Source organism: Rhinatrema bivittatum, chromosome 12, assembly GCF_901001135.1.
Source record: "Rhinatrema bivittatum chromosome 12, aRhiBiv1.1, whole genome shotgun sequence".
NCBI lineage: Eukaryota > Metazoa > Chordata > Amphibia > Gymnophiona > Rhinatrematidae > Rhinatrema > Rhinatrema bivittatum.
In genome coordinates, this window is record NC_042626.1 from 56,351,812 (window position 1) to 56,370,798 (window position 18,987).

An 18,987-nucleotide genomic window follows, 5' to 3' on the forward strand; every position below is an offset into this window, starting at 1 on the left:
CAAGTACAAATGGAAATTGTTTTTAATCCTACAAAAACACTTTAAATATTAGCAAAAAAAAACAAAACCCAAAACAAAAACAAAGAAAAAAAAAAAAAAAAAAAAGGGATTTAATTTTTCACAGGGCCAGGAAGGTGGATTGAAAAAGTGCCAAAAAGCACTTAAGTTTGATCTCTTGCAGTACTAACTATTCCCCATAACTTTTTACAATTTTTTTTTTTATTTTTACCTTTTCTTACAAAAAAAAAGTCTGTACTGTAAGATTCTCTTTTTTCCTTTTAAAACGGAAAACATTAAAAAAAAAAAATAAAAAAGAATATACTTAAAACACCTTTACTAAAATACAACAGCACAAGACCACTCAGCTGGAGGGGATGGGGGAAGGAGCCCGAGATACCTCATACACAGATCACAGGCACTACTGACCTTCTGATCATCCTCCTGAAAATACACAAACATGTTTAAGATATATATGCGTGCGTGTGTGCGCGCACGCATGTGTGTGTTTAATACAGAGCACAGTTGGGAGAAGTCTGAGGCAGGATGGGTGGTTCAGGCTGGCATGCCATGTTGAAGAGTTGCAGCCATCTCCGCTCACCTAGCTTTTGGCGTTTACGCCTATTCATCACCAGATTGGAAAAGGCTGAACTGGCCCCTGCACAGAGAGACACCGGAGAGCAGGAGGCGGCAGCCAAAACAAAAAAAAAAAAGAAAATGCCATGTTCTTATCTAAGATTGACCTTGCAGCGCCTCACCACACATGCACCAAGCGTGCATGTTCTCAGCTGCTTTTCCAGCACGCCAGTTTGGAAGAGACAAGCTTAAGGAAACCATAACCTTTGGCCAACCCCTTCCCCCCATTGGGTTTCTTTGTCTCTCAGCTTATCGCAGTGGCTTGTTAACACTAGGAAAAAAAAAATGCAGTGGAAAAGGGGCCATAGAAGGCATGAAATAACTGCCATGGTCCTGACACTGTGAGGACTGTACAGGGTGGGTGGGGGGGAGGGGAGACAGCAGGTAATATTTACAAAGCCAGGACCGGACCTGTTCTTGGCCCGGGAGGACTGCCCGCCGACCTACCAGCACACAAACTGTTGCCTTTGTGCCGGGGCTCTCACTTCTGGGCATGCAGTCTCCGTGAATGGCATCCCTGCTTCCCCCGAGACACAAGTTCATAAGTCAAAACTTCCATTGAGACAGCCCAGTGCTTGCAGTCAAGCGTCAAAATGCAAGGCCCTGAAGTCCAGGCAGTCATTAAGGTGGAGAGGGGGAGACAGGCCGTAGCAATCTGACAAAGGCCTTCTTTCTTTCTTGATTTCATTCAAACTGTGTGCACAAGTAAATAAAAAGTACATTTTATTTATATGTATATATTTATATACATATAAATAAAATGAAGGACGGGCAGCCGGTTGTGTCTGAAAGAAGGTTTTGAAGCTCTGAGGCAGGAGGGACAAGTTGGGAAGGATCCCAAATAGACGTTAGAAATAAAATCGTCACCCGTGCACAGAGAAAACCAAACAAAGCATTGTCCTTCCACAGCACCCCTGCCTGCACAAGCATGACAGCGATCAGAAACGGCTTCTTCGTAACCTCTCCAGCTCCATGTCAGGGACTGCCTGGGGCCGGCGGCGGGGGTCTCAGTTTGAGTCGGAGTCGGAGGAATCTCCCGAGGAGGAGGAGGAGGAACTGCTGCTGCCAGATTCATTGTCGTCATCTTCGTCCTGTGGAGAATTAAAGTGGGGTGGGGAGGGAGGGGCACAGGTTTTAGCACAGCACGCCTCTTAGGCCACCTCCTGGCGTCTGCCCTGCCATCCCCTCCCTCCCCACCCAAAGCGCCGAGACCCCCCACCGCTTACCTCGTCCCCGTCTTCGCTGTCGTCCTCGCTGCTGGAGTCGGACGAGTCTCCTCCATCTTCGGATGAGTCTCCCTTCTCTTCATCGTCGTCCTCGTCATCGTCGTCCTCATCCTCGTCATCATCATCCTCCTCCTCGTCCTCGTCATCATCCTCAGAGTCCTGCAAAGACAGTGTTGGTTAGTCTTTAAAAAAGAGTCACAGGTCCTGCACTACTGAGTGCCGGTCACTAGCCGTGACTGCATTCCCTGAACGCAACACGGGAAGGAGGGGTGTCCTCATGTCCTCCCACACCATATCCCAGGACAGATCAATGCAGGTTGCCAAGCAAAGCTGGTGTTAACCAGCCAACCATGGTATAACATCAAAGACGCTGTTCTCATTACAAACCCCCTCATGCCAGCATCCATGCCCCTCCAAAAATAAGTCTATCCACAAACTCTAACTTTAGCATTTCACAGGAGACTCCAGCAGAGGTCCCAGAAAGCAAAGATAGGGAAACAGGAAGTAGAGGAATGTTTGACGGAGGGTTCACGGCATGGCAATAACCTAGCATGCTAGCTGTAAACCTTCTTCCTGTTCCTACCCAGATCAGTCCAGAATCCTGGGTTTTGCCTCCCTGCCAGCAGATGGAGACAAAGAAAAAGGTTTCACTGACACTGCCCTATACCTTAAAGTGCTACTTGCAGTCCCTTAATATTACTCTGTCTCCAGCAGATGGTAGAGGGGTAAAACCTACAGTCTTAAGAAAAAGGCTTTCCTCCCAGGAAGTTGCTAGGTCATTGTGGAACCATCCCTCCTGGTCTAAGACAAATGAGCAGGGGGCTGGTGACGCTTGAGTTGGCTTGGTCCTTTTCTCCACCGGGGTTGAAAGCTGGTGGTCTAGTTCCCTCTCCCACAGGAGGACCTGTTCGATCTCGCTACGTTTCTTCAGCTGCAGAACTTGACAGCTTCAGTTTCAGGAAAGTCGTTTTTTTCTTTGCTTAAAGTTATATTGGGGGGGGGGGGGGGGGGGGGGGAAACAGGAAAAACAAAGGCTGCAGCGGTCTGAGCAGTGGACGGGTGTTTTTCTTACACCAGGGGTCCGGACGAGAGTTTACTGCAACATGCGGCTGCTGCTGCTACTATGCAATCCAGCCTGCAGGCAGAGGGGAATGGCATGCAGCAGCAGCTACCAGTTGTGTGGCGATGTATGCAAGTCTGTGTACCCGCTGCATCTCTGGCAGGGAAGGCAGTTTGAGGCAGAAACCTCTGGCGCAAAAGCGGCAGCAAAGAGCATCGGAAATTGCCATGGATGTCTTTCCCATCAGCGCAGGATCGGCAGCCATCTTGACCTCGGCGGTAGCAGCAGCAGAGCCTTCGGGGGGGGGGGGCGCAGGGATTCCCCTCCGCTGTCGTCTCTTGCCATACAGGGCCCTGAGGACTAGCAGGAAGCTGCTTCTGAAGGAGAGGATGGCCTCCTGGGGGAGGATTCTGAAGATTCCTCCACTTTTTTCTTTTTTCTAACTATCGGGAGCCATCTGGCTTGCATTTACAAGAAGTGGACCAAAATTACGACAAACCCGTGGGTCCTAAGTGTGATAAGAGATGACTACACATTAGAATTTGCTCATTCGCTTAGAGATACATACATGGTCTCCCTTATGATCCATTTCCCAAAAAGGTGACAGTGCAACAGACCATGGACCATTTGTAGTGCCTGAGGGCCATTGCTCCTGTTCCTGTAGGGGGAGCAGAGAACAGGAAGGTATTCCATTTATTTTGTGGTGCAGAAAAAGGAAGGAGCCTTCCATCCAATTTTAGATTTGAAAAAAGGTAAATGCGGTTCTCATGGTTCCCCATTTTCATATGGAAACACTGCGCTTAATCATCGCAGTGATGTGCAATGAGAGTTTCTGGCATTCCTAGATCTGACGGAAGTATATCTGCATATAGCAATCTGACCAGAGTACCAGCAGTTCCTATGGTTCATGGGAAGCATTTTCAGTTTTGCGCCCTTCCTTTGGGGTTGGCGACGGCTCCACATACTTTCACCAGGGTGATGGTGGTGGTAGCAGCAACTCTCCAAAAAGAGGCCAACTGCTATACCCATATGTGGACGACTGGCTCATTTGGGCAAAGTTGGAGGATCTCTGTCAGCAGTCAGTGCAACAGATTTTGCAGAAATTGAGATCCCTAGGCTGGGTGGTAAATCTTCACACTTTCTCAAGTCTTGGAATACTTAGCAGCCTGCTTCGACACCAGAGAGGGAAGGTGTTTCTCATGGGGGACTGGATGCTCAAACTGCAGAATCAGGTTCGTTGTCTTCTGGGGCTTTTGGTGCCCAAGGTCTGGGACTACTTATATGGCATCGACCCTGGAGTTGGTTCCTTGGACGTTTCCTCATATGCGGCCTCTGCAGAAGGTTCTCCTTTCCCGTTGGAATCCATTCACATTCCGCTTCCTCTCAGGGGGCCACCACATCCAGTCTTTCATGGTGGCTTGGTCGGGCCAATCTGAGTCGCAGAGTGGAGATGGAAGTTCTGAATTGGGTGACAGTGATCACCAATACCAGTCTCTCCAGCTGGGGAGCAGTGTGCCAGATGCAGAAGGTCCGCATACTCACGGCCGCATCGGCCACTCGAGAGCCACCAGAATCATCCTGCCCGGATGAAGCTTGATGTGCCACAGCACTCGATTTAAGAGAGGCCACGGAGGAAACAAGTACAGCCACGGCTGAACAAGAGCATCGATGTCCTCCGATCAGACCTCCCTTCTGCGACTGAAAAACCAATCCGCTTTTGCATTTGCTAGAGTCACCATGAGGTCCACCAATGGTCTGCCCCACCTTGCCTGCAGCAAGGCGAAGGCTTCTGCCAACTCCCACTCCCCTGGGTCCAGACGCTGTCTACTGAGGAAGTCCACCTGTACATTTGTCCACTTCGGACACATGAGAAGAAACTATTCTCACCAGATGTTTCTCCACCCACACGAACAGTTCTTACACCTCCAGTGCCACCAGACGACTCTTCATACTGCTCTGATGATTGATATATGCCACTGTTGTCGCATTGCCTGAGAACACTTGCAACAACTTGTCCCGGATGAGCAGAAGAAATGTCAACAAGGCCTTGCCCTGTTCTCCAGACGGTTGACAGACCAAGTCGCTTCCTCTGGTGACCATAGACCTTGGGCTGATTTTCCTTGACAAATCCAACGATGCCAGAAACTCCCCTTTGTGAACCGCTGGTACCACTGTGAACAACATCTCCATTCAAAAGCGTAGTACCCGGAGGGCAGTATTGACCTTCTGCAGATCGAGAAAGGGCTGAAGGGTCCCTTCCTTTTTGGGCACCACGAAGTACATGGAGTAATGACCCTGCCCCCTTTCCAGGGGAGGCACTGGAACAATGGCACGCAGAAGCTGTAGTAGCAACATCTCCCGCCCCGCTTCCCACTTGCTCCGGGAGATGCAGCGGGAGATTACAAAGGCGTCCCTGAGTGGCCGAGAAAATTCTAAAGTATAGTCTTCTCTCACCATCTGAAGGACCCAGTGGTCTGATGTGAACTTGGTCCCCTCCTCGTAAAAGAGGGCCAGCCTCCCTCTAATAGCCTCTGGAGAGACATGGACCCACACACCTTCATTGCCCAATTTTGCTTCTGCCCCCACCTTGGTACCCACTGTCCCTCGGGGGCCTGCGCTGGGCCGAAAGGATGGCTGTCGGCCAGAACTCTGCTTTGAGGCCACCGGCCCTGGACTCCTGCCAGTGCAAAACCTTCTCGCCTCCCAAAATCGAGAACACAGAGTAAAAAACCTCTTAGGGTTCTTCTTCTCCTCAGGCAACTTGTTTCCCCTTTGATTCCACCAATTGCCTCATGAGCTGTTCCAGATCCTCTCCAAACAGCAGCTTTCCCTTAAAGGGCAGATTAGACCACACATCCGCCAACCAATTTTGCAACCACAGGAGCCTCCTCGCAGCCACCACTGATACCATGCTCCTGGCAGAAGTCCAAATCAAGTCGTACAAGGGCATTTGCCACCCAGGCGGCTCCCACTTCCAAGTGGCTCCACAGTCGTTCTTGACCTCTTATCGTGCTCCTTCTGAACCCAGCACAAACAGGCTCTCTGCATCAGACTCCCGCAGACCGCTGCACGCAGGCTCAGAGCCGAAACTTCAAACAGCCTTTTAAGGAGGATTTCCAGTTTCCGATCCTGAAAGTCTTCAAAGCCGCTGCACCTACCACCGGAATGATAGTCTATTTGGTAATCGCAGATACTGCCACATCCACCTTGGGGATCTTCTATGACTCCAGGGTCTGCTCCGGCAAGGGATACAATTTGGCCATAGCCCCTGCTACCTTCAAGCCCGCCTCAGGAGACTCCCACTCCCGATCTACCAACTTCTTCGCCATCTTCGGTAACAGGAAAGCCTTAGGGGGACCCCGCAATCCCTCCAGATCTGGGTTCACTCCCTCATTGTCTGACTCCTCCTGAGCGACCTTAATTCCCAGCTTCTTCAGAACCTAGGGGATCAGCAGGCCCAATTCCTCCCTGCGGAACAAGTGGACCACCCGAGGATTGTGCCCATCTGCTGCCAGAATCTCATCCAGATCCTGTATAGGATCCACTCCAGCACTAATAGAATCCTGACCTGGATCCTGTAATGGATCCAGCAACTCACCAGCAGGGTCCCTGTCCGGATCCACCGGACCCCTTCTGTACCTGGTCCAGATCATCTGTCTCATCAGTTGTGTCCTCCTCCACCGCGGACCTCTTCAGACCCAAAAGCCTCAGGAAACCTCTTGATTCTGCCTGCTTAGGCTTCTTTGCCGCCCAGGACTTCCTAGGCAAAAGCCACTTGATCCCAGCTCCATTCCTGGCCAAATAGGCTGTATGCATCAAAAGGACAAAATCCGGAGAAAAAGATTCCAGATCCACGTCCCCCTGCGTCTGTTCTCTTGCCCTGCCACCAGCAGGGTCTTGTTCTGCAGGAAAAAGCCTGGGATGGGAGTCCTGAGGCCCTGAAACAGCAGCCTGGCTTCCAGCACGTGTGCACAAAATGTCTGCCAGTTCCTCAGCCCTCCCTCCCCCCCCCCCCCCCCAAGGGCCTCCAAAACCTGCCCCACTGAAAACAGGCTCTTACTACCACTCAAGGTGCCCACCCCACCGGAGACACATTCCCTGCAAAACGTGGCCGAATCGAGGCAAGAGCGCCTTGCGCCATGACAAACTCTCACACACAGGGTGGGAGGTGCCATGCTGGCAAAAAAAAAAAAAAAATATGGGCCTAAAAATAAAAGCGGCTAAAAACAAACCTTGCCTGCGAGCACTGCAGGCGGCACTGCCCGGGTGCTGAATGAGCTCTCCCAGCCCCGACAAATACAGCAATTCGACCCCGCTCACCTCGAGCTGCCTCCCGGCAGCAAAACTGAACTCAGGCTGCTGGAGCACAAGCTAAAGCTGCTCCGGCCCCTTCTCTATTTTTATTTTTTTTACAAAAGCAATTAAAAGGACACACACACAGAAGGGAAGAAAACTGAAAAAACTGAAATACTTCCCTGCTTCTGCGAAGAAGGCTGAGCCCAGGCCGGCAACAGAGACCCAGAGGGGATGAGGGAACCGGAACCACCGGCTATCTCCCCCCTGAAGATAAGGGCAGAGCTCCCCAGGGATCACCACCCCTTGCTCGTCCTGCTCTACCCGAGGCATGGCCCACGAAGGAACCCAACATCTTGGGGAGCCGAACTTTTTTCTCTCTAAAATATATATCTATTTTTTTTTTTTTGGAAATGCCAGCCTGCAGGTTTGCACCTCTACCATCTGCTGGAGACCGAGAAATACTGAGGGAATGCAGGTGGCACTCTCGGTTATGTAGCGGTGCCTCCAAATTTTGTTTTTTGCCTCCATCTGCTGGTAGGGATGCATAAACCCACTCGTCTGGACTGATCTGGGGTACGAACAGGAATGAATTATTGAGGGGTTCGGTGCGGTTCTCCTTTTATTATTGTTGGATAGGATTTCCATTTTGAGGCTTCACCTTCTTCCTGCTCGTTAAGGGAGTTTAGGACTGTTTAATTAGTGTGTTCCATATATTCATCTTGGCTTGGGTACAGGTCAATACTGAGGGACTGCAGGTGACAGTGGCAATGGCAGTGAAACATTTTTCTCTGTCTCCATCTGCTGGCAGGGAGGCAAAACCCAGGAGTCTGGGATTAATCCATGGTATTAGCAGATGAGAATGGGATGAGGTGTGTGTGTATGGGGGGGGGGGGGGGGGGAGGACACTGTACTTACCGACTTGGACTGCATTGAGGGCTTGCCTTTGGGGTTGGGGCCGCGCACTTTCCCCGTGCTCTTGCGTTTCTGTGGAAAGAGACGAATGGACAGGTTTAGTTTAGTGGTCACTGCCAGCGTTAGGTGGCTGCGTGGAATTCTGTGCATGTTCATATATATATATATATATATATATATATATATATATATATATCGACACGCGAAGAGAGTAGTGGTGGTGATTGGGAGGGGGGGAGAGGGAGGGAGGAACGTGGCAAGCACACACTAAAGTGGCCCCCCTTTTCTATCACCTTTCCACCAAGAGTCTATCCTGGCAGGACAGGGATTTTCTGGGGGGCCCCGATTCACTGATGTGTTCTGTCCAAATTTCCTTTGCTCACTCCCCCCCCCCTCCAGCCCACAAATATTAGCATCAAATATAGCAGCTCTTTGGGGGAAGCCCTCTGAATACTTACATTGGACGTCTGCTCTTTGTAGGCGGCTCGTTCCTGGGCAGACAGGCTCTGAGAAAAGGAGAAACATTTGTACCAGAGACTGTCACCCTGCACCAGACCTCCCCACCTCCTCAACATTTTCCCCCATTCTCTCTCAGAGCACCAGTCCCCTGCCCCGATCTTTCAAGGCCGTGCCATACTGTCCCACTCTGGGGTACCCTTTTCCTGCCCACCACCTCCCCCCCCCCCCCCATCTCTCTACCAGTGGCACGGACGCAGCTTCCTCCTCACCTTAAGCCAGACATCCAGCTGAACCTTGTACTGCCTCTGCTGCTCCTCCGCCAGCTTCTTGTAGTGGTCTTTTTGGGCCTGGGAGATGCGTTGCCAGCGGCTGCCGATCTCCACCATGCGCTCCTTCAGGGGCAGGTGGTTCAGCTCTCCGTTGGACAGTAGCTCCTGGGAGAACTTCTGGTACCCGTTCCTACAAAGCCCACGAAGAAAGTAGGCCAAACCCAGAATGACGACATTTAACATCAGTGTCACCCTCTGCCAGCCAACTACCGGGGCAAAGGCTCTCTAAGGCCCCATCTCAATTCCTGTAAATCCACAGCAGTAGGACTGGAAACACAGGTCAAAGGCTTCAAACTGATTTTTTTTTTCCCCTTGTTCCCTTCTGGACCTGTGTCCCCTGTGTAAGGCACCACATGTCCCCTTCCCACCTCAGCTGCCACTCCCCTCACCCTACCCCAGTCCCTACTGGATCTATTCTAATCGTCTTTAATTTCCAGTACCAAGGCCCCTCACCACATTTTCAAAACCCCTCACAAGTAGCCCACATGCACTCTTCAACCAGCCCCGCAGGTGTCGCTGTTGAGCAAAGGCCAGGGCTCCCCTTCTTGAAGAGGTAGGGAGGGGGGTGTGAGGGAGTGGCTTTGAATTCTGCCTCTGCCCCACCCATGGTGCAAAGGCTGAGTCAGGAATCCATCCTACACAAGCAGGACACAGCGAGGCCACCCAGCCGGCCCCACTGGCCAAGGCTTGATGAGCCTCTGAAGTCCAGGCAAATGAGTAAAGGGGTGGGAGAGAGGAAGCACATGGAAAGTCGAACTTCCTGTTTTTACATCCTTCAGGCATAAAGCCACACAGTGTACTTCAGAATTTTAATAAGCTTATTTTTGGTCTGATTGATGAGAGATGCAGGTTTTTCTATAGAAAAATTGGTTCTGGACTGATCTGGGGTATGAACAGGAATTTCATTTTAAATTCCACGTTTTTCCTAGGAAAGGTGAGCGAGAGGGGAGAGAAGAACAGAAAGCTAGGAGTTTATGGGTAGCAATGCACAGCACACACCGATTTCATAGTACAGGGAGGATACCTAGCAAGGAGATAAGCAGAAACTGTACATAAAAAGGAGAATACTGTTTTCAGAGGTAAGGGAGGATACCTGGCAGTGAAATGGACGGAAATGCAGGAGGAGTTTGGCTGAATAGTCAGGTTTTGATTTTTTTTTTTTTCAAAGGGAAGAGCAGCAGGTTTCCTTGCCTAAATCTTATGGGAGTTGTTCCATAAGTTGGGTGCAAAAGAACTGAAGCCTCGTGCAGGCTAGCTTTGCTATAGCTAGTGAAGGGTTGGATCACAGGGCCTGCTGGCAGGACTGAAGTTGCTTCCTCGGAGTGTATGCGGGCAGGAGATAGTTGTCCTGTGAGTCATTTGAATACAATACAAAAGTACTTTAAATGTTATCCTGCTCTCATTGGGGAGTCAATGGAACTTATACAGGGGCTTGGCCCCTGCTAAACTCTCTTTGATGCTGATGGTGGGGGGAAACACCAGCTGTGAGTATTGCAGTTCTCCTCCCGCTACCTCTGGGTTTCTGGCCTGCCTCCTGTTTCTGTATCTCATGTACTGGGGATCTGGTGGGTGGGGAGGGGATGAAGCCAAGGACAGGGCTCTCATACTCACATGGGGGCCTTTTTCGGCTCTCCCTGGAACTTCTGTTTCTTGGAGGCATTGGTGGAGGATGGCAGAGATCGCATTTCACTCAGTTCCCTCTGAAGGGTGGGGAGAAGAGAGAGGCGAGAGATAGGAGACAAGGGAGGTAACACAGTCAGTATAAAACATGAAAATGTATGCCGGGGCCCTGGAGTTCACCAAGCTTTTTGGCTTCAAAATGTTACAATTCAAGAACGTCCAGATTCCAGAGATCTAACAGCACCTCACTGTACACCCAGGTCCATCTGAAGAGACCTCTCTAATAATAGCTGAGAGTCTAGGCTGGTAAGGGTCACCCAACAGACTTCATGGAGTTAAAGCAACTGTGTAAATAGGTTGGCGGCACTGAGGACCCACCTGAAAGTAGGGAGAAGTGCCCTGCAACCAGAACAGACATTTCATGGTCCCCGTGGTGTCTCCTGTTGGGCAGCTTGTACCCCTATCCTGTCCCAGCAGCCCTACCCCCACCCCTGATCCTCAAATCACTGCCCGCACACCTCATATCGTTTCTGATCTTCTGCTGCTTTCTTAATCCACATCAGCTTCTCCTTCTTCTCCATGTTGTTCCAAGTCATGTCCATGGTCCTCAGGGCACGTACCCGATCGTTCTGACAGGAAAAAAAACACAAAAAACACACACCGCCACCCACCAGAGCCAAATGAGTGGAAAAAGCAGCCACAGGGAGTCCTGACCCTACCCCCAAGTTCAGTAATCAAGGCCTAGGGTACAGTGGAATATCGCCAGTGTCCCAGGCCATAAACCACATGCCTTGGGGGGGGGGGGGCGACCTCCTAAGGCAGGTCACCTCCCGTTCAAAAGTCAAGGATGAGGATTAACATTCTCTTTTCCCATACATCAAAGCAAATCTTTGATTGGCCTCTGGATTTTGCCCTAGGAAGTCGTGTTTTCACTACTGCCCATAACGAAGCTAAAGGGAAAGCTAAGACAGTTTACAGAGAGCCTAAGGGCCTGAAGCTCTGAGTTCTCCCATGGTACTCATGTAGCTCTTTTCCAGGTGTTAGCAGACATCGAGATAACTTTATTAGGCTTAGGCAGCTCTTTCTCTTATGGGAGGATTTTCAGTCACTTCCCCCCTTTCCCCAGCTGCCCCATACTTAAAACCTCCCCCCTGCACACCTTGAAACGGGCGAGGTAGTCCCCGATCACACTCTGCTGCCAGATTTCCTCGGCTGTCTTGGGTGACTCTGGCAGCTTGCCACGCTCCTCCTTCTCTGGGCCACGCTTCTTGTCTGACTGCGCCTTCAGGGCGTTTTCCCGGGCTTTGTACTTTGCCTGAAGAGAGACGGAAAGGGAGGTGAAGACTCTCTCTGGTGCAATACCGACTACCCCCTCTTCTTCTCCTCCCTCCTCGCGGGATAACACATCTAACCCCCTTTTTCTTCATGCGACTCACGAGGGCTGGCAATCCAAGAATTTAAAATAATCCAGTCGCCATTAAAACAGCTGTGGGAATAGACATGCATATAATACCTGTCCAAATTCACAGCAGAGGAGATGATTGGTAAAGGAGATGAGACAACCCTGATGAAGACTGGAACACTACAACTCAATCTGGGTCCCTATGAGCAGTCCTACATTCATCGATAGCCAAATCAGAACTACAAACCCCAGAATGCTTTGGGATGGAAGTCAAAAACAGCACAGAACTTGCCTGAAAGGTTCTACTGTACGTAAACGAAGATGTAAGGGTATGCTGAGCACCATCAAAAGAGGCTTGGGCAACAGAGAGGTCTGGGCCTTCCACACCCACCCACTTGACAAATGGAGTGTCCATTCCAGGACCATTACCCGCTCAGTGCACTCAAGAGTATATGAGCACAGGATGGTTACGGAGGCTGCATCGTGCCGCCAACCATCAAGCCTTGATGTCATGGCATCATCACTGCATCTCATGCAAGGAGGAGACGCAGAAGGAAGTGCATTCAACAAGCTGATGGTCGAAATGACAGCCTGCATGCTAAACAGTACTGCCAGCAAAAAAAAAAAAAAAATCCACAGCAGTTTCACTCCTCCTATTACCATTTTTCAACCCTTTCCAACAAATGTAGCACATACCTCAAGGACATCTCATGGCCTTGAAGTCATACCTTGCTTTTTGGTTCTGTTCCTTCCCATCAAGCTATTATATGCAAAGTTAACCAAACTATTTTTTTTGTTTAATTTTTACTATTGACATTTTTTTTGTAGCAACCTGTGGTATGCAGGCTTTTCATCAGAGAACTTGCTAAGCCTTCACGGTTTCGAAACAGCTGACAGCCCTGGAAGCCAGGACCTGTGTAGCCGATGAGATTCCTTACTACTCAGTCTGTCCACTTGCCATCCTATCATAGCCACATGGATCCCTGCGCGCAACAGGATGGAAGCTAAAGAAAAGTATATTTCAAGGCCTAAGCCTGCCCCATCCTCCATAGCCTGAAGGCATTCAGTAACTCTGCTTGAGAAGGACCTTACTCTCGAGAGAGTGGTCAAGCACCTGGCACTTACAGAGACAGCTACATGCTACTGATTATAACAATGTCTATTCTATTTTGGCTCTGTCCTGTTGAACAAAAACCCATAGGTCAAATGCATTCCCCTGAGGCTTCGTTATATGGCTATCATAAACCAAAAATGTCCTGTAAAAAGAGAATTTCAAAAATATTTCCTGTTCGTACCCCAGATCAGTCCAGACAAGTGGGTTTTGCCTTCCTACCAGCAGATGGAGACAGAGAACAAAAGCTTTGAGGCAAAGCTACATATCTGAGAGTGCCACCTGCAGCCCCTCAGTATTTCTCTGTCTCCAGCAGATGGCAGAGAGGCAAACCTGCAGTCTGGTTAGAGTAGTTAAAAAAAAAAAAAAAGTTTAAAGACAGAATCATCTTCTGGAGCTCTCTGGGGCGTTAGGTACCTTGTGGACCATCTCTCAGGTGGAGCCGGGCAAGCAGGAGTTGGTGATCCCTAGACTACTCTTGCCCCATCATTCCGGGGGTCTGATAGCCAGAGGTCCTGGCTTCCTCTTTCACTCAATGAGCTTCTTCTTTTGGTGGCCAGCAACAGGAAAGTATTTGATTTTACTTTTCCTTTCTTTGTCGGTGGCTCCTCTAAAAAAATAAATAAATAAATAAAGAGAGATCGGGAGTGGGTGCTGGCCGAGCCGTTGCGAGTAGGGTAGCTGCGGGGCTCCTGTGTGGCAGAAGAGAAGTCGCTGGTGGTTCTGGGGTGAGTAGGGAAAGCCCGTCGGGGCCATTGCAGGGATCTCCTCAGAGGTGCTTGAAACGCAGCAGTCCAATGGCATCGCAGGGCGCAAAAGTGTGCAAGGCGTGTGGCATGGGGCGGCAACAGCTCAATTCAGCAGCACTATGCTGGGATTGTGACTCGAGAGGTGAAGAAACCTCCACGGAGGCTGCGGGTGCCTGGAGGGTCACTCGTTCATCGGGACCGGCAGCAGTTCCTCCCGTGGGAGCTGGAGATGCATCTCCGGCCAGGGAGGCTCGTGGCAGACAAGCAGTGGCTGCTGCAGGGCCCGGAGATTCCGTTCCTCCTCTTTCCCTGATGGGAATGCCCCCGAGTGAGGAAGATGGGGGCGAGGGGGATCTGGAGGTGGAGGATTTCCCTACAAATTTTATGTGGTCCTCCACAGGGCCTACTTGGGCAAACGGGGATCTGGGAGGAAGCAGCCCCTGGAGGGGAAGCCACAGCATCCCTTAAAGGTCCAAGGGGGACCCGGATGGAGATTCGAAGTCCTTACTTTGGTGTCTTGGATTGAAATCTCCCTCAGGAAGGGAGAGGATGGCGAGGACAATTACGCAGTTGGTCAAGATCCAGATAACCCATTTGTGGTTGGAGGTGATCCAACTGATGATCTGGGGATGACCTTGCAGCGGGCGGCCCAGCTAACGACCCATGGGTGTTTAAGGATGGGGTCAACCCAGATGAAGCACAGATGACAGAAGGGGATGACCCTATGGTTGTGCGGCTATTCCAGAAAGAGGAATTAAGACCCCTCATTCCCCAGGTTTTGGGGGGAGTTTGGTATCAAGGCTACCCAGGAAGATTCAGATGAGGGGGTAGATCTGGTGTTGAATGGCCTACAAGGGCCACCAAAAGTGCTTCCTTTGCCCAAGAAAGTGAAGAAGCTGGTAAACCGGGAATGGGATATTCTGGAGGCTGGCTTGAAGCACTGCAAAGCGATGGCGAAGTTGTATCCACTAACAGAGGAGACCTTGGAGTTCTAAGGTGGATGTGCCTGTCTCGGTGGTTACCAAGAAGACCACTATTCCAGTGGCAGGGTCTGCTGCTTTGAAGAATGTGCAGGACCACAAACTGGAGATCCAGTTGAAAAGAATGTTTGAAATGTCAGCGTTAAGTCTCCAGGTGATGAGTTGTGCTAGCCTGATGCAGAGCACTTATTTGCACTGGGTGCAGAAGGCACAGGAGAAGGGGACTGTTTCTGTGGACCCCAATCAGGTGGCATGGCTGGAGGCCGGGGTGGCCTATGTGGTGGATGCGCTTTATGACTTGGTCCAGATGTCAGCCAAAAATATGGTATCTGCGGTAGCAGCAAGGAGGCTTCTGTGGTCACGAAATTGTTCGGCGGTTGTATTACAACTTTGTAATCTCCCTGTTAAGGGAAAGCTGTTCTTCGACGAGGACCTGGAGCAATTAATGAAAGTTCTTGGCGAGTCCAAGGGAAAAAGATGCCGGAGGATAAGAAAGTGGCCAAGAAGACCTTTCCCCGAGCTTCTGTTTTTGGGAGATGAGGCAGTTTTGTTTGGGCAAGAGTGTCTCGGGCTCAGAGCAGAAGCAGACCTTGGAAGGCAAAAGGCCTTTCGGGATGCCTGCAGGAAAAAAAGATTGCTCCGGTCTGTTGACGGGAGGTGGCAAAGCCAAATGCAGGTCCACTCCGATGGAAGCGGTAGGAGAGAAGTTGGCCCTTTTCTACAAAGAATGGGCCAAGATCACGTCGGACCAGTGGGTTCTGGAAGTGATAAGAAACTGTTCCAACTTATAATTTTCTCATCCGATAACGGGGATTCTCTCCACCGCTTACAGAAGCTGGATGCAATTGTGCTGGTGCCTATTCCAGAGAGGAGGCGAGGAAGATATTTCATTTACTTCGTGATCCCCAAGAAGGAGGACACATTTCAGCCCATTCTAGATCTACAGAAAGTCAACATGCCGCTGCAGGTTCCTTATTTTCAAATGGAGATGCTACGGATGTAATCGCAGCAGTCTGAAGAGGAGAGTTTCTTGCGTCTTTGGACTTGACAGAAGTCTATCTGCATATAGCCATTCGGCAGGAGCATCAGAAGTTTCTGTGCTTCATTGTGCTGGGACAGCATTTCCAATTTTGGGCCCTTCCTTTTGGGTTGGCTATGGCACCAGGCATGTTCACGAAGGTGATGGTAGTGGTGGTAGCAGCCCTGCGAGGGGAGGGAATTCTGGTTCACCCGTATTTGGATGATTGGCTCATTCGGGCAAAATGTGAAGAGAAGTGTTCACAGGCAATATGCCAGGGGATGGAAATGTTAGTCGCTCAGCTGGGTGATAAACCTAGCCATCTGGTGCCGACTCAAGTTTTTGGACTTCCTGGCAGTTCGAAACCCTGGCTGGCAGAGTCTCTCTCACCCCAGAGAGGGTGGAAACAATTCAGTCACAGATACTGTAGTTCCCAAGGCCTGGATTTATTTACAGGTTCTGGGTTCTATGGCAGTTACACTAGATTTGGTGCCATGGGCATTTGCCTACCTGAGGCCTATGCAGCAGGATCTGCTATCCCGGTGGAATCCATTGACAGAGGAGTATCAGCAGCTGTTACTGATACAGGAGGAATACAGGTGCAGTCTATTGCGGTGGCTTTCTTGTCACAATTTGGAGAAAGGGGTGGACTTGGAGACTCCGGACTGGGTGGTGGTGACCATGGATGCCAGCTTCACTAGTTGGGGGGCAGTCTGTCAAGGGCAGATGGCTCGGGATCAGTGGATGCTGGCAGAAACAACCTGGTCAGTCAATCGCTTGGAAAGAAGAGTGGTACACAGGACGATGATGATTTTCCTTCCTCAGGTCAGACGTCAAGTGGTACGAGTATTCTTGGACAATGCGACAATGGTGGCATATATCAATCGCCAGAGCGGAACAAAGAGTCACGTTGTAGCTCAAGGCCCAAGAGCTTTTTCTTTGGATGGAAGAGCATCTGCAAGGAATCGCGGCATCACATGTAGCCAGAGTGAAAAATGTGCAGGCAGACTATTTCAGCAGGCAACACTGGGAACTGTCAAGGGAGGCCTTTGGCCTCATCCATGCTCGCTGGTGCAACCCACAGCTAGATCTAATGGTGTCGTGAAGCAATGTCAAGGTGCCTGGTTCTTCATTCGTAGACGGGAAGTTGGGGCTGAAGGCATAGACACCTCAGTTCTTCCGTGGCCAGCAGGGACTTTGCTGTACGTGTTTCCTCTATGGCCATTAAGAGGCTACATGTTGCAGTGCATCAAGAGGCATCCGAGAAGGGTGATTCTGGTGGCGCCAGAGTGGCCAAGGTGGCTGTGGTTCGCAGATCTGTTTCAGCTCACTGTGGACAGATCCGTCAGGCTATCTTATTTTATTGGGGCTGTTGAGACAAAGTCCTATCTTTTTGGATCGGGCGGATCACTTGTCTCACAGCTTGGCTTTTGAGAGGAGGCATTCAAGCTCAAAAGGGTAGTCGGAGCCGGTAATCACCGGCTAGAAGACCATCCATTTCCATGGTATACATCAGAGTATGGAAGATGTTTGAGGGATGGTGTAGGGAGGAAGACTTAGACCCGTTGAGGTTATATATACCTCATGTTTTAGCCTTTTTACAGCAGACTTTGTCTAAGGGTATGGCGTATAATTCCCTGCGTGTACAGGTGGTGGCTTTAGGGTGTCTCAGAGGTAAGCTGCAAGGGAAGACTTTGGCGTCACATATGGATGGAGTCCAGTTTTTGAAGTGAGCCAAACATTTACGACCACTGGTTCGCAGAATGTGTCCCAGATGGAGCTTGAATTTGGTGCTCAAGGTGCCATGCAGGCCTCCATTTGAACCATTACAGCAGGCGTCACTAAAGGACCTAACCTTGAAAACGGTGTTTCTGTTGGTGGTTTGTTCAGCCAGGCGAATTTCAGAGCTGCAGGGAACAATTTTTGAGAATTTTGGATGATGGAATATCCTTGCTATAGCACCCTTATTTTTGCCCAAGGTCGTTTCCTCATTCCACCTTAACCAGACAGTGGTGCTCCCTGAGTTTCCGAACTGGTCTTCTGAATCTCCAGAGGAGAGAAAGCTCCATTTGTTGGATGTTCGATGGGTGCTGTTGCGATACCTGAAGGTCACCAACAGTTTTAGGCAGTCGGATCACCTATCTGTATTGTTTTGGGGGACTAAGGAAGGGAAACAAAGCTTCGAAGGACATGACTGCCCACTGGTTGAAGGAAACTAACTTTTTGGCTTATATTTGCAAGCATCGCAGAATTTCAGAGGGGTTGTGAGCGCATTCTATTAGAGTGCAGGTAGCCTCAGGAGCTGAGTGCCAGTAGGTGTCACCACAGGAGATCTGCAGGGCGGCAACATGGTCATCACTGCACACTTTCTCTCGGCATTACCAACTGGATGTTTGCGCATCGGGAGAAGCTGATTTTTGGCGAGTATGTTGAGGGAGGGTCTTTCGGGTGCCCGCTCAGTGTAGGAGTGCTTTGATACATCCCACTTGTCTGGACTGATCTGGGGTATGAACAGAAAAGGAAAATTGGTTCTTACCTGCTCATTTTCGTTCCTGAAGTACCACAGATCAGTCCAGAGTCCCAGCCCAGTGTGTGCAAAAGACTATACTAATTATGATTAGCAAGAGCCGATGAGATATTCAGTGTATGTAATTTCAGAGTCTATAGGATGACCAGGTTTGGTTGATTCTTTGGGGTCAATGTCGGGCATGCTTTCCCGTTTGCTCTGGGAGACGGGGGAATAGTTGAGTTTGGTTTCACTCTAGTTTGGCTTGGGTACAGGTCACTACTAAGGGACTGCAGGTGGCACTCTCGGTTATGTAGCAGTGCCTCAAAGCTTTTTATACTCTGCCTCCATCTGCTGGTAGGGATGCAAAACCCACTTGTCTGGACTGATCTGTGTTACTTCAGGAATGAAAATTAGCAGGTAAAAACCAAATTTTCCTATTCTATACATACAAACAAACACAGACACACATATATACTCCCAAACAGCACCCCATAAAAGAAAATGCTGCTGTTATTTTACAGTATAAATTCCTAACAAGTCATAGACAGGTGATGAGGTCAGATCCATGAACCAGACTTCAAGTATGAGTCTCAACCAATCATGAAGTGATATCTTTTAAGACCTTGCGTCCAAAATTCAAACTATTTGTAGATGTGGTGGATGGAGAAGGATTTAAGGCCAGG

At 50.0% G+C, this 18,987-nt stretch overlaps 1 protein-coding gene across 4 annotated transcripts in view; it reads right to left on the minus strand.

Moving 5' to 3' along the window:
- Window positions 1-1,320: 1,320 nt before the first annotated feature.
- Window positions 1,321-18,987, minus strand: part of UBTF (upstream binding transcription factor) — a 38,245-nt gene continuing 20,578 nt past the window's right edge. For all 4 annotated transcript variants that reach the window (XM_029572585.1, XM_029572588.1, XM_029572586.1 and 1 more), the window contains 8 exons: window positions 11,695-11,850; window positions 11,054-11,164; window positions 10,527-10,615; window positions 8,856-9,045; window positions 8,586-8,633; window positions 8,131-8,199; window positions 1,860-2,018; window positions 1,321-1,724 (listed from right to left, as the gene is read on the minus strand). In XM_029572585.1, coding sequence (XP_029428445.1) covers window positions 1,641-1,724; window positions 1,860-2,018; window positions 8,131-8,199; window positions 8,586-8,633; window positions 8,856-9,045; window positions 10,527-10,615; window positions 11,054-11,164; window positions 11,695-11,850 — 906 coding nt within the window. In that variant the 3' untranslated portion in view covers window positions 1,321-1,640. The remainder of the gene's footprint in view (window positions 1,725-1,859; window positions 2,019-8,130; window positions 8,200-8,585; window positions 8,634-8,855; window positions 9,046-10,526; window positions 10,616-11,053; window positions 11,165-11,694; window positions 11,851-18,987) is intronic.